Source organism: Erinaceus europaeus, chromosome 5 (assembly GCF_950295315.1).
Source record: "Erinaceus europaeus chromosome 5, mEriEur2.1, whole genome shotgun sequence".
NCBI lineage: Eukaryota > Metazoa > Chordata > Mammalia > Eulipotyphla > Erinaceidae > Erinaceus > Erinaceus europaeus.
In genome coordinates, this window is record NC_080166.1 from 12,698,701 (window position 1) to 12,711,480 (window position 12,780).

Genomic DNA, 12,780 nt, shown 5'->3' on the forward strand with positions numbered 1-12,780 from the left:
ACACCTCTGTCCCTGGAGGCTGGCCTGGTCAGCCGAGCGTCACAGCTGCCTGACACCCCCCCCTTCTCTCGCAGGGAATGATGCAGGCTGGAGCTTGTACGGGGCCATGCAGCTACCTGACACCCCCCCCCCCACCCCCCTTCTCTCGCAGGGAACGACGTGGGCCGGAGCTCGTACGGGGCCATGCAGGTGAAGCAGGTGTTCGACTATGCCTACATTGTTCTCAGCCACGCGGTGTCGCCCCTGGCCAGGTCCTACCCCAACCGCGACTCGGAAAGGTGCCCGCCTGCTGTGTGCCTTGAATCCATGATGGGGGACTACAGGAGGGGACAGGACTTGAGGGGTCCAGGTTTCTGTATCTGTGTGAAACTCACTGGATCCCACTGTAGTCTGTGCCCCCACCCCCCAGTAACTACCAGTGTTCTCTGTCAGTTTGGCTACTGAATGTAAGTGTGTGTGTGTGTGTTTCATTTTTTTTTTGCCAAGTTCATTTTCTCTACTTGGTCTGTCCCTTCACATGTGAGTAGGAAGCCGTCTGGTAGTGTGTTGAATCTGCCGCTCCTAATGTCCATTTCTTTCTTCTTCTCCTTCTTCCTCTTCTTTTTTCCCCTTCATTCGATAGGACAGAGAGGAACTGAGAGGGGTGGGAAGATAGGGAGAGAGACACACCTGCAGACCTGCTTCACTGCTCATGAAGCTTGTCTCCTACAGGTGGGGAGTGGGTGCTTGAACCCACGTCCTTGCGTATGGTAATGTGTGCACTCCGCCAGGTGCACCACTGCCCGGCACCACCCCACCCCCCTTTTAATTAATTTTGGTCGCCACCAGGGTTATCCCTGGGGCGTGGTGCCTGCACTGTGAATCCACTTTCCCAGCCAGCGGCTCTATTTCCCCCCATTTTATGTTATTTTCATTCCACAGGGCAGAGAGAGATTGGAAGGAGAGGCGGAGATAGGGAGGGAGAGAGAGGGGTCCTGCACAGCTGCTTTCCCACTGCTGGCGGTGTCCCCCCTGTAGGTGGGGAGCGGGGGCTTGAACCCGGGTCCACACACACGGTGACCTGTGTGCTCTACTGGCTTCGCCGCCACCTGCCCCCCCTTAGCTCATCCCCTCCAGCTCCGTCCACTTTGTGCCCTGAGGCCATCGTCCCTCATCTGATTGCAGGGCGGTGGTCCGTGAAGCATGTACCCCATAACGGCTCCACCTGGCCGTCTGTGTGGTCTCTCAGGTTGATTCCGTATCCCCACTTCCTTCCTTTGTTGAATGATTTTTACCAGCGAGAGGCCGGAGCATGCCTCAGCTTCGGCTTAGGTGGTAATGGGGCTCGAACCCACAGCCTCAGGCCCGCACGGCCCGTGCTCTGTGGCTGGACCCGGCTCTGAACTTCTGCGCCTCTTTTCCTCCTGTCGTTCACTCCGGCTTAGTGGCAGGCCATGGAGTGTGGGTGTGGATTCTCAGGGTTGGCGGGCTCCGGGACCCCTGGGGCCCTGGGCTGACCTGGTCACCGCCCTCCAGCACCTTAGGAAGGATCGTCAAGGTGACTCAGGAGGTGATTGACTACCGGCGCTGGATCAAGGAGAAGTGGGGTGGCAAGGTGTCCCCGGCGTCCGACCTGGGTGAGCCTCCCCCCGCCCCCCAGCCCTACAGTGGGGTCTCCGTCCCCGCCCCTGGGCGTGGCCCCCACACGTGGAGCCTAGTGGGTCCCTTTGAAGCTGTCAGAGTGGCAGGGGGCCGTTTTTGTCACTGTTGTTGGACATTGGTTCCCCATTTTTTCTCTGGTCACACCCACACCTGTCACTACTTCCAAATGTCCTTCCTTTTCCCTCTTCTCTCTCTGGGTCCTGATTGTGTGTGGAGTTCAGAGCCCTCTGGGCATCTCCCCCTGACATTTCTCCCCCTCTGGGAGTGTGGACCCAGCATCATTATGGGATGCAGAAGGTGGGAGTCTGGCTTCTGTCATTGCTTCTCCGCTGGACATGGTGTTGGCAGGTGGATCCACACCCCCAGCCTGTGTCTGTCTGTCCCTAGTGGGGCAGGGCTCTGGGGAGGGGAGGCTCCAGGACACACGGGAGAGTCACTGAGTGACATTTTTCACTCAGGCCTCTTACTCAGCGAGCCAACATATAGTTTTAAAGGTTCACTATACAAGGGAGACACCAGAGCAGCACTCAGCTCTGCTGTGGGGTAACGAGACTCGAACCAAAGCCCTGCAGCATGGGTCCCGTGCTGTGCCGTGGGTCTGTCTTCCTCCCTGTCAGGGAGTACTTACCGGCCAACTTCTTACACGGCGTGGGCTCCTGGCCGTGCGGCGTGTGTGACACCCGCAGGCTCCCCGGCCCTCAGTCCAAGAGCTTCACAGGTGGACACGACTCGGAGCCTGCACACTGGCGTGGGCACCAGAGGCCCCGGGTCCAAGCTGCGGCACCACCCTGCCGGCCGGCTCTCAGAGAGAGCCCTGGTTCTCTGCTCCTCTCGCCTCCACTGCTCCTGGCCACATGTCTCCCTCTGCTTTTCTTTCTCTAACTTCTATTTCATTGACTAGGAGAGAGAGGAATTGGGAGGGGGAGGGGAGACAGGGAGAGAGACAGAGAGACACTTGCAGACCTGCTTCACCACTCGTGAGGCTTGGCCCCTACAGGTGGGGAGCACAGGCTCGAACCCTGGTCCCTGCGCATGATGATATGTAGGCTTAAGCATGTGCACCACCACCCAGTTCCCCCCAGATCTTTAAATACAGGAGAAAAGTGATGGGCATAGGCCGGCCATTCTGAGCGTGTGTCACTGTGGAGAGTGAGTTAGACGGGAGCGGAAGGCTTAAAGGAAGTGGAGGCGGGAGCGTGTCCTGGGTTTGATCTGCGCCCTGTGCTTACGGAAGGAGGCTGACCTGTCCCGGCCTCCTGGAGGCAGGCGCACCTGCCGTGCCCGCCCCCTGTGTGGTCAGCACTCCCTGAATTCAGCTCCTCTCCCCTCGCAGACGGCCGGCTGAAGGGAAAGGAGCAGCCTCAGCTCCGAGAGCCCAAGCCCCCCTACAGCCCGCGCCTGACGCCGTCCCTGCCTGGCCCTCAGCTGCTGTCCTCTGGTTCCTCTGCCTCCTCCGTGTCCTCGCTCTCAGGAAGTGACATCGTGAGTGCCCCAGTCCTCATCCTGAGCCCAGCCCCGGCGTCTCTGCCCTGCCATCTGGGGCAGTCACACCGTGGCTCCTGCCTCAGGAGCCCTCAGGCTCAGGAATGCAGTCCACAGAGAACCCAGTGACCGATCCAGGGGCTTCTGTCTCCTGCTGAGCTGGGCCCTGGCAAGTGACTGCACCTTTGCAGGCCCCAGTTTCATTGGGTCAGGAGAGAAATTACCTAGTACAGCACGGGGCTTGTCCTGGGGACAGCACCAGGGAGCCCATGGAGGGTGGGCAAGGCTGTGGGGTCTCTCCTCTCTCAGCACCATGCACGGCACCCAGGGAGCCCATGGAGGGTGGGCAGGGCTGTGGGGTGTCTCTTCTCTCAGCACCGTGGACAGCACCCAGGGAGCCCCATGGAGGGTGGGCAGGGCTGTGGGGTCTCTCCTCTCTCAGCACCATGCATAGCACCCAGGGAGCCCCATGGAGGGTGGGGCAGGACTGTGGGGTCTCTGCTCTCTCAGCACCAGGCACAGCACCCAGGGAGCCCCATGGAGGGTGGGCAGGGCTGTGGGGTCTCTCCTCTCTCAGCACCATGCACAGCACCCAGGGAGCCCATGGAGGGTGGGCAGGGCTGTGGGGTGTCTCTTCTCTCAGCACCGTGGACAGCACCCAGGGAGCCCATGGAGGGTGGGCAGGGCTGTGGGGTCTCTTCTCTCAGCACCGTGGACAGCACCCAGGGAGCCCCATGGAGGGTGGGCAGGGCAGTGTCCCAAGGAGCCCCTCAGCCTGGCTTTCAGTCACTCCCTGGAGTTTTTCTGTATTTGCTCTTTCTGCTTGTGTTTTGGAACTGGAAAAGCCTTTGAGGGTTCTGGACAGTGGGCTGGCTGTTGTAGACACCACCTCGGCCTTCATGCCCTGTCTCCCTGTCCTAGGACTCAGACACGCCCCCCTGCACCACGCCCAGCGTGTACCAGTTCAGCCTGCGGGGTCCTGCCCATCTGCTGGCCAGCCTGCCCGCCGCCCTGCCCCTGCCCGGTGGGAAGCCTCAGCCTGCCGTGTCCAGGACGCTTTCTGTCACCACCAACACCCAGGTGCGTGCTGCAGGTTCGAGACTGCCCCAGAGCAGCTGTAAGGCTTGGGAGTTGCCAGGAGAGCTCTCAGTCTGGGTGCTGCGGGTATGTCTGTCTCTGGGGGTGGGGTGGTTAGTCTTTCCTGGGACCATGGAGGAGGCTCATGGCCTCGGGGGCCCCCCGGCTCCGATCCAGCTGCTTCTCTGCTCAGCTGTGCCAGTCCCCTCTTGGGCGGAAGCACAGGCCTGATAGGACGGGCACCCCCACTTGTGGGCAAACGTGCTTCCTTTCCAGGCCCTGGGGTGCTAACCCAGTTTTGAGGATGGTCTTGTCTTGACTGTTAGAGCTTCCTCAGATCCTCAGACTCACTGGCTCTGGGCGAACTCTCAGGCCTTGTGTTTAGTATTTATTCGTTTCAGAGAGAGAGAAAGTGAGAGAAGTAGAGGGAGATCAGAGCCCTGCTGAGCTCTGGCTGATGGTGGTGCTGCGGATTGAACCTGGACCTCAGAGTCTCAGGCAGGAGAGTCTTTAGCAGAACCATCATGCTCTCTTCCCAGCCCAGGTTTAGATTATAAAGTTAACCGTGTAAACGAACTGAAATCTAATAAAGAAAGCGTTGTGGTTCATGGGTGTTTGGTCATAAGAGTGAACATAGCAATTATTATTTTTTCCTAAAATATATTTATGTTTATGCAAAAGAGACAGAAATCAGAGCCCTGTTGAGCTCTGATGGTGGTGCTGGGGATTGAACCACGGACCTCAGAGCCTCAGGGAGTCTTTCTGCAGAATGATTGTGCTCTCTCCTAGTCCCTTTGGGCCTGTTCTTTTTTCAGAAGTTATTTATTCATTTTTATCTTGTGACTCTAGGCCTTCTCCTTGCCTGATTCAGCCGCTCCTGGGGAAATCTGATTTTGTTCTTTCAGTTTCAGTTAGAGAGAGACAGACCTACAGACAGATACCAGGCCACTGCTCCACCCTGAAAGCTTCCCAGAGCTTCTGTGGTGCTGCCCTGCAGAGTGAGGACTTGAACTCTCGTCCTTGCAGGGCATCGGTGTGTGCCCTGCCGGGGGAGCCCTCCCGCACTTGGGGCTTGCTGCCTTGGAGGCTGTCTGTTGGTCCTTGGACCGGGAGTCACAGGGAGCTGGGCCTGGGGTGTCCCTCTGGGCCAGCTGCCAATGTGCCATACTCTGTCCCCAGACCCGGTTCACTGTCCCTGCACCCACGTTCGGGGTGGCACCCGTCCCCTGCCGACAGGCGGCTGCGGATGGGACCCCAGCGTTGAAGGCGGTCCACCACGTGTCGTCCCCGGCCATCTCGTCTGCGGCGACAGACCCTCTCTCCAGCCCCCACCTCTACCACAAGGTAGGGCTGAGAGCCTCGTGGGGTGCAGGGGTGGAGCCCCGGGCTCCCTTGGTCGGGCATGGGCCCCTGGGCTTCCTGGACAGAGACGGACTGCCTCGCCCTCCCTAGACAGAGAGACAGTCCCCTCACCTTCCCTGGACAGAGGGATAGTCCCCTCACCCTCCCTGGACAGAGCGACAGCCCCCACAGCCTCCCTGGACAGAGGGACAGTCCCCACATCCTCCCTGGACAGAGGAACAGTCCCCACACCCTCCCGGGACAGAGGAACAGTCCCCACACCCTCCCTGAACAGAGGGACAGTCCCCTCACCCTCCCTGGACAGAGGAACAGTCCCCACACCCTCCCTGGACAGAGGAACAGTCCCCACACCCTCCCTGGACAGAAGGACAGTTCCCACACCCTCCCTGGACAGAGGGACAGCCCCCACACACTCCCTGGACAGAGGGACAGCCCCCACACACTCCCTGGACAGAGGGACAGCCCCCTCACCCTCCCTGGACAGAGGGACAGTCCCCTCACCCTCCCTGGACAGAGGGACAGCCCCCTCACCCTCCCTGGACAGAGGGGCAGTCCCCTCACCCTCCCTGGACAGAGGGACAGCCCCCTCATCCTCCCTGGACAGAGGGACAGCCCCCTCACCTTCCCTGGACAGAGGGACAGTCCCCTCACCCTCCCTGGACAGAGGGACAGTCCCCTCACCCTCCCTGGACAGAGGGGCAGTCCCCTCACCCTCCCTGGACAGAGGGACAGCCCCCTCATCCTCCCTGGACAGAGGGACAGCCCCCTCACCTTCCCTGGACAGAGGGACAGCCCCCTCACCCTCCCTGGACAGAGGGACAGTCCCCTCACCCTCCCTGGACAGAGGGACAGCCCCCACTGGGTGCTGGGTACGTGCTGGGTGGTGCCCGCTCTGGCCTCCTCCGAGCTCTGTCCCCCTCTACCCCCAGCAGCACGGCACCATGAAGCTGTCCCTTAAGGGCTCCCATGGTCACGGCCAGGGAGGCAGCTACAGCTCGGTGGGCAGCCCGGGCGTCCGTCCACCCGTGGGCCCCAGAGGGCATCATCAGTATAACCGCACGGGCTGGCGGCGGAAGAAACACGGCCACACTCGGGACAGCCTTCCGGTCAGCCTGAGCAGGTAGTGGCCGGTCACCGCCTGCGGTCACACCCCTCCTGGAGGCCCCGACGCCCGCGGGCCTCACCCAGGGGTCATCGTCCAGCCTCCGCTTCCACCGCTGCCGTGGCTGCTGTGCCCGGTGCAGCTCTCGTCCCGCTGTGGGGACCCCGGGGGCTGGCGGGCGGCCCTGTTCTCCCTTCACTCCCCCCCTTTCCGGGACTGTTTTCTGTGTAAATAACTGACGACTTCTAATTTGTGCAATAACTCCAGATAATTTTTTAATTTAATTTACTATTTTCACATAAGTTATATGGAAGGGGGGGGTGAGGTTTTTTTGGTTGTTTTTCTCGTTTTTTTTTTTTTTTCTTAATTTTTAAACACGTGAGATCCTTTCCCAAGCCGCATTCCCTGAATTGGGTTCATCATCACAGAAGAGGAGGAGGAAGAGGAGGAGGAGGAGGAAGAAAGGGGCGCTGGTTTTTATGCCTTTACTTTGGAGCTGGGACAGCCGCAGGGTGCAGGGCTCTGCCGACTGCTGGTGCCCATCCATCCATCCATCCATCCATCCATCCATCCATCCATCCATCCCTCAGGTCTGGTGGGCCTCTGGCTCCAGCCTTGGGGTTTTAACATTTTTTTTGGAAGGGTTTTTCTGTTCTTTTTTCAACTTGACCACGAACCCAGCATTTCAGGAGCCAGAAGCTGTCCCTCCGTCTTCCAGCCGTTCCCTGGTGCAGCGGGAGTGTGGAGAAAGGAATTAATGTTGATTCCGTGCGGGAATCTGGAGCCTTCTGCCTTCGTTCTGTTAAGAGCGATCTAGAAGTACTGAAGCTGCTTGGCGTGTCCTTGGGGACTGGGGGGGGATTTCCTGCACCCCAGTGGACACCCCGGCGGACACCCTGGTGGACACCCCAGTGGACACCCAGTGGACACCCAGCGGACACCCCGGCGGATACCCCGGCGGACACGCTGGTGGACACCCCGTCGGACACCCCAGCCCGGGGCCCTGTGAGACCCTTGGTTCGTCTCGTTCAAGCTTTTGTGGCCCTGACCTCGGGACGCCAGACGGGGCTTTGTCCCTGCCGCCCAGCCAGGCTGGGAGTGGTGGCCCTGGAGTGAGTTCCAAAGTCATCTGCCGGGGACCCCCCCACTGGTGAGAGGGGTGACCGTCCATCCATCCGTCCGTCCGTCTCCCCTCCCCCCCATCCTCTGTCCGTCTGTGCATCCTGCTGTCCGGAGCCGAGCAGCGTGGTTGAGGGGCTCCCGGCTGGTTTCTAGAGACGTCTGTCTGCACCTTGGACCTGGGTCTCCGGGCTGCTCGTTCGTGAAGGACCCCTTGGCCCTTGGCACAAGCAATACGGACCCCCACCCTGGGGCTCTCCCACGGGCGACCGGGTGGGCGCCTGGTCTAGGTCCCAGGAATGAATTGGCCCCCGGCTCCCTTCCCGGCCAGGTGCCTTCCTCCTGCCCGCCCCCCCCCCCCGCCCCCCCCCACCCCCACTCTGGGGTTCCAGGTGACGATTCGGTTTTGTGTGAGTGTGTGGACAGCGGCGTGGAAGCGAAAATCGACATATTTTTATGTAAAGTTTTTCTATTCTTTGATTTTTAATAAACTTTGGAAACCAGCTCCTGTGCGCGACTGCTTTCTCGACGGGATGGGGTGTGGGGGCGGGGGCGCACCTGGCAGAGCACGGCGGTCCCTTCACAAGGACTTGGGTTCCCGTCCCCACCTGGGCCGGGGGTGGGGGGAAGCTTCAGGAGTGGTGGAGCAGGGCAGCAGGTGTCTCTCCCCTCTCTGTCTCTGTCTCTGTCCAAAAATAATCAGAAGGAAGCTTCACGAGTGGAGGAGACAGCTGCAGGTGTCTCTCTCCCCCTCTGTGTCTTCAGACTTTTTTACTTATTAATGAGAAATACAGGCGAGAAAGAGCAAGAGCCCAGTCGCTTCAGTCTTCATCTACAAATATGTAATCGGAGAGCTTTCTAAGCCACGAGGTGGGTCTGCGGGTGTTCGCTCTTTATCTTCTTGTTTCTCAGTTTCTCTTTGTCTCTGTCCAAAATTAAATTATCAGGGCCCGGCAGTGGTGCACTCAGTTAAGCACACCGACCCCAGGTTAAAGCCCCCGCTCCCCACCTGCAGGAAGGACACTTGCCGAGTGGTGAAGCAGGTCTGCAAGTGTCTTTTTCTCCCTCAATCCCCTCCCCCCGCCTCTGTTTCTATCCTGTCAAAGAAAAGAGACAAAAATAGTCACGCTGGCAGCAGTCGTGAAGCAGGGCTGCAGGTGTCTCTGTCTCTCCCGATCTCGCCCCCTCTCAATTTCTCTGTCTCTGTCAAATCAAGTAGACAAAAAGAGGAAAAGGCAGCCAGGAGCCCCAGCCAGTCCTGGCAGCAGTAACAACAAGAGGGCGGGAAGAGGGCTTGGGGTGAGTGTGGGGTGAGGTTTGCGGTGAGCGTGGAGAGGTGAGGGCCTGGAGTGACTGGGGCCTCCCTCGGGGGTCTGTCCTGGGCTCCCGAAGGGCATTTTTGGGGGTGGGGCCATTTTGGTGTGAAATACCAGAAGCTCCCAGAAAGGGCACAGCTGAAGTAACTCCAGGACTTGGAGGCAAAATGGTGGCCATGCCCCCATCTGTCCTCTCTGCCTGCCCCTTGCTGGCTTGTCACCCACAGACTCTCCACACTCCTCTGCCCGAGTCCTGGGATGCCAGAGGAAGCTCTCGGCGGTGCCCAGGGCTCCGGACGCCTGTCTGAGCTGCAGGGTCTCTGAAAATCTCTGTCCCCCTCTGGGGTCAGCATCACACATTTCACCTGATGGCCACACCTGCAGCCCCTGGCCGGGGCTCCTCAGCTGAACAGAGCAAGCTGGGTGAGGACAGCATAGGTTTGGACAGAGACACAGGAGGGGGAGAGAGGGAGACACCTACAGCCCTGCTTCTCCACTCGTGAAGCTTCCTTCCCAGGTGGGAAGCGGGAGCTTGAACCCGGGTCCTTGCGCACGTCAGTGTGTGCGCTTAACCAGGTGCACTGCCACCTGGCCCCCCTGGCCATCTTCCCTAGGCCTTTCCTAAAACATTGTTTTTATTACAACGAGAGAGAAGCCAAAGCCCTGCTCAGCTCTGGCTGGTGGTGATGCTGGGGACTGAACCTGGCACCTTGGAACCTCAGGTTTCAGAGTCCATTTGCAGAACTGTAATAAAAATGCCGTAATATATCTCAAAAGTAACCAAAGAATGAGACCCGAAGCAGGGAGTTGACGTTTATTTTACGTTAACGGGGTTACGGGCTGATTCCTATCAGACCTGTCGCAGCTTGTACCACAGAATGCAGCTTTTATCAGTTTCAAACGGGGCGCAGCACCAGCTGACGGGTTACAGAGTCCCTCCAGGTGCGGACAGGAGAGGCGAGAGCAGGTTGGCTACCCTCAGAGCCCGCTGCTGGACACTGTAATGCAGAAGTGGGGGTCCACCGGGAACCTGTGGAGTTTTCATCTCAGAACCGTCCTGGGGTCTCCTCAGCCCACTTGACATAGATTAATTCTAAAAGTCACTTGCAAAACAGTCGTGGGAGGTAGTTACCTGAGCTGGTGGTTGGCTGGTTCTGGAAGCAATGAAGCAATTGAAAGTGTCAGGAGTGTAGGTTCGGAACGTCCCCTCCCCTCCCCTGCCAGACTTGCTAAAGGCTCAGTTCCATTTCCAGGGACCTGCAGTAGATACTCAGAAGCGCCACTAGATGGCGCGCATGCTCCATCCAGGAGGAAAGGGCCGGTATGCAGGTTTTGTGTGTGTGTGTGTGTGTTTAATGATTTAATAATGATCAACAATATTATAGGGTAAGACCAAAATTCCTTATGGGGAGCAGAAGGTGGGAGTTCTGACTTCTGTCATTGCTTCTCCGCTGGACATGGGTGTTGGCAGGTGGACCCACACCCCCAGCCTGTGTCTGTCTGTCCCTAGTGGGGCAGGGCTCTGGGGAGGGGAGGCTCCAGGACACATGGGTGAGGGCATCTGCCCAGGGAGGTCAGGATGGCGTCATGGCAGCATCTGCAACTCGGTGGCTGAAAGAGTTAAGATCTAAAGCAGAACAAATTGTTGACTAATCATGAACCTAAAGGCTGGAATATTGCAAATGAAGATTTGGGGTGTCTGTTTTAGAGGCTTTGCTAGAAAGTGCACTATCCAAAATGGAATTGAGTCGTATGAGCTAGGTCTCCCCAAAGTAATGAAGCTGGAGGGTTGACAGGCCACGCCTGACGTCTCTGGACACAGTCTGAAGTGAAACATGTTGAGGTGGTACTGGTGGCATTAGGATTTTATGGTTTTAAATTAAAAAAAATTCTTTTTATTTTTTGCTGTTTTTTATTAAATAGGACAGAGAGAAATTGAGATGAGAGAGAGAGAGAGGGAGAGAGAGAGGGAGAGAAAGAGAGGGAGATAGAAAACGAGCCACCTACAGACCTGCTTCACTGCTTGTGAGCTTGTGACATGTCCCCCTGCAGGTGGAGGACCAGGGTTTAAACCTGGGTCCTGGGTACGGCAACCTGTGTGCGTAGCCTGGCCCCTGGCCCCAGGCCTCAGCTTTTTGTAAAGATGGAGCCCTGCTGTCTTAGGAAGCAAAACTGTGAACATGTTCCTGGGACAGAACCTTCTAGAGAGAACCCGAGGCTAGAGTAAGTGATGTTGTTTGATTCCAGTTAGATGTCCTCATTACGTTCCAGGCATGGTTATATGCCTGGAATTCCATATTTGCTCTTACATGTAGCCTGGAAAGGAACATTCATCCTCCCTACGCAAGACTAGTAAGACAAGGATAAGGATGTCCTGTCTGTGGCAGGACGTCTGTCTGACGGCCTTGAGTGTGAGCAGGTGCAGAAGAGAAAGAAAGTGCTCTCTGTTTTAGATAGGAATCCCCGGGGGCCTTCCTTCTCAGAGATACTGATGGAGCTATGTATGAGCCAGTTCCCACGTCAGCCTCCAGAGGGCACCTCATCCCAGCACAGCTTGGACTGCACCCAGGATTTGACAGGTGAAACTTGGAGTAAGGACTGGTTGCTTGAGCTAGAATAATAGAAACAACAGATCCAGCTCAAGCAAAAATTACTAAAGTCACGGGCCCCTGGGAACACAGCTAAAATAGATTTCCTAGCTTCTTTCCACCCTAATGTCCATATTCTCTTCTGCTCTGTTCCTACTTTATGGTTCCTGCTGATTAAACACTTTGTCCTGCTTTATATCTTACCACCTTTCAGCCGCCAAGTTGCAGATGCTGCTATGATGCCATCCTGACTTCCCTGGGCAGACGCCCTCACCATGTGTCCTGGAGCCTCCCCTCCCCAGAGCCCTGCCCCACTAGGGACAGACAGACACGGGCTGGGGGTGTGGATCCACCTGCCAACACCCATGTCCAGCGGAGAAGCAATGACAGAAGCCAGAACTCCCACCTTCTGCTCCCCATAAAGAATTTGGGTGCAGGCTCCCAGAGGGGGAGAAATGTCAGGGGAAGATGCCCAGAGGGCTCTGAACCCCAACTCCATCAGGACCCAGAGAGATAAGAGGAAAGAAGGAAAGGCATTCTGAAGAAGTAACAGGTGTGGCTGTGACTTAGGAAGGAAGAGAAGGCAGGACCACAGGGAAAAAAGGGCAAATATATAAAAATATAGTTATAGAAATAATAATCCATATCTGAGACCTTGGGAGAAGTACTGCAGTTTTGTTGTTTTTCTACCTAAGGACTGCTTGGCTCTGGTTTATGCTGGTGCAGGGGATTGAACCTAGGACTTCAGAGCCTCAGGCATGAATCTCTTTGCCTAACTATTATACCATCTACCCTCAGCTGAACCACTGCAGTTTCCAGTGGAGGGAATGGGGACACAGAACGCTGGTGTTGGGAACGATATGGAAATATACCCCTGTTATAATTCTGTAAATTAATACTAAATTACTAATATAACAAAAAGTTTTTTTTAAAAAAAGAATAATAAAAGGTATCTCTCTAGGAAGTCTCCTCCGCTGCTGCTGCCATTTTCCAAGACATCTTGTGGCAAAGCCAAGTGTGTGAGCACAGCAGGACTCTGGACTCTGCCTGGACACTGGTCCTTTGCCTGAACACAGCCGATCACCCAAAGCGC

General features: G+C 57.2%; 1 protein-coding gene and 1 long non-coding RNA gene across 4 annotated transcripts in view; one reads left to right on the forward strand and one right to left on the reverse strand.

Moving 5' to 3' along the window:
• TENT4A (terminal nucleotidyltransferase 4A) overlaps nucleotides 1-8,286 on the forward strand; it is a 30,849-nt gene extending 22,563 nt beyond the window's left edge. Inside the window, exons 8-13 of one of the 2 annotated variants that reach the window (XM_007520544.3) lie at nucleotides 152-278; nucleotides 1,516-1,616; nucleotides 2,975-3,123; nucleotides 4,045-4,203; nucleotides 5,380-5,544; nucleotides 6,492-8,286. In XM_007520544.3, coding sequence (XP_007520606.2) covers nucleotides 152-278; nucleotides 1,516-1,616; nucleotides 2,975-3,123; nucleotides 4,045-4,203; nucleotides 5,380-5,544; nucleotides 6,492-6,686 — 896 coding nt within the window. In that variant the 3' untranslated portion in view covers nucleotides 6,687-8,286. The remainder of the gene's footprint in view (nucleotides 1-151; nucleotides 279-1,515; nucleotides 1,617-2,974; nucleotides 3,124-4,044; nucleotides 4,204-5,379; nucleotides 5,545-6,491) is intronic. The other variant, XM_060191137.1, reaches the window with a different exon arrangement.
• Nucleotides 1-12,780, reverse strand: part of LOC132538586 (uncharacterized) — an 890,943-nt gene that overhangs the window by 656,844 nt on the left and 221,319 nt on the right. The gene's annotated exons all lie outside the window — the stretch shown is intronic.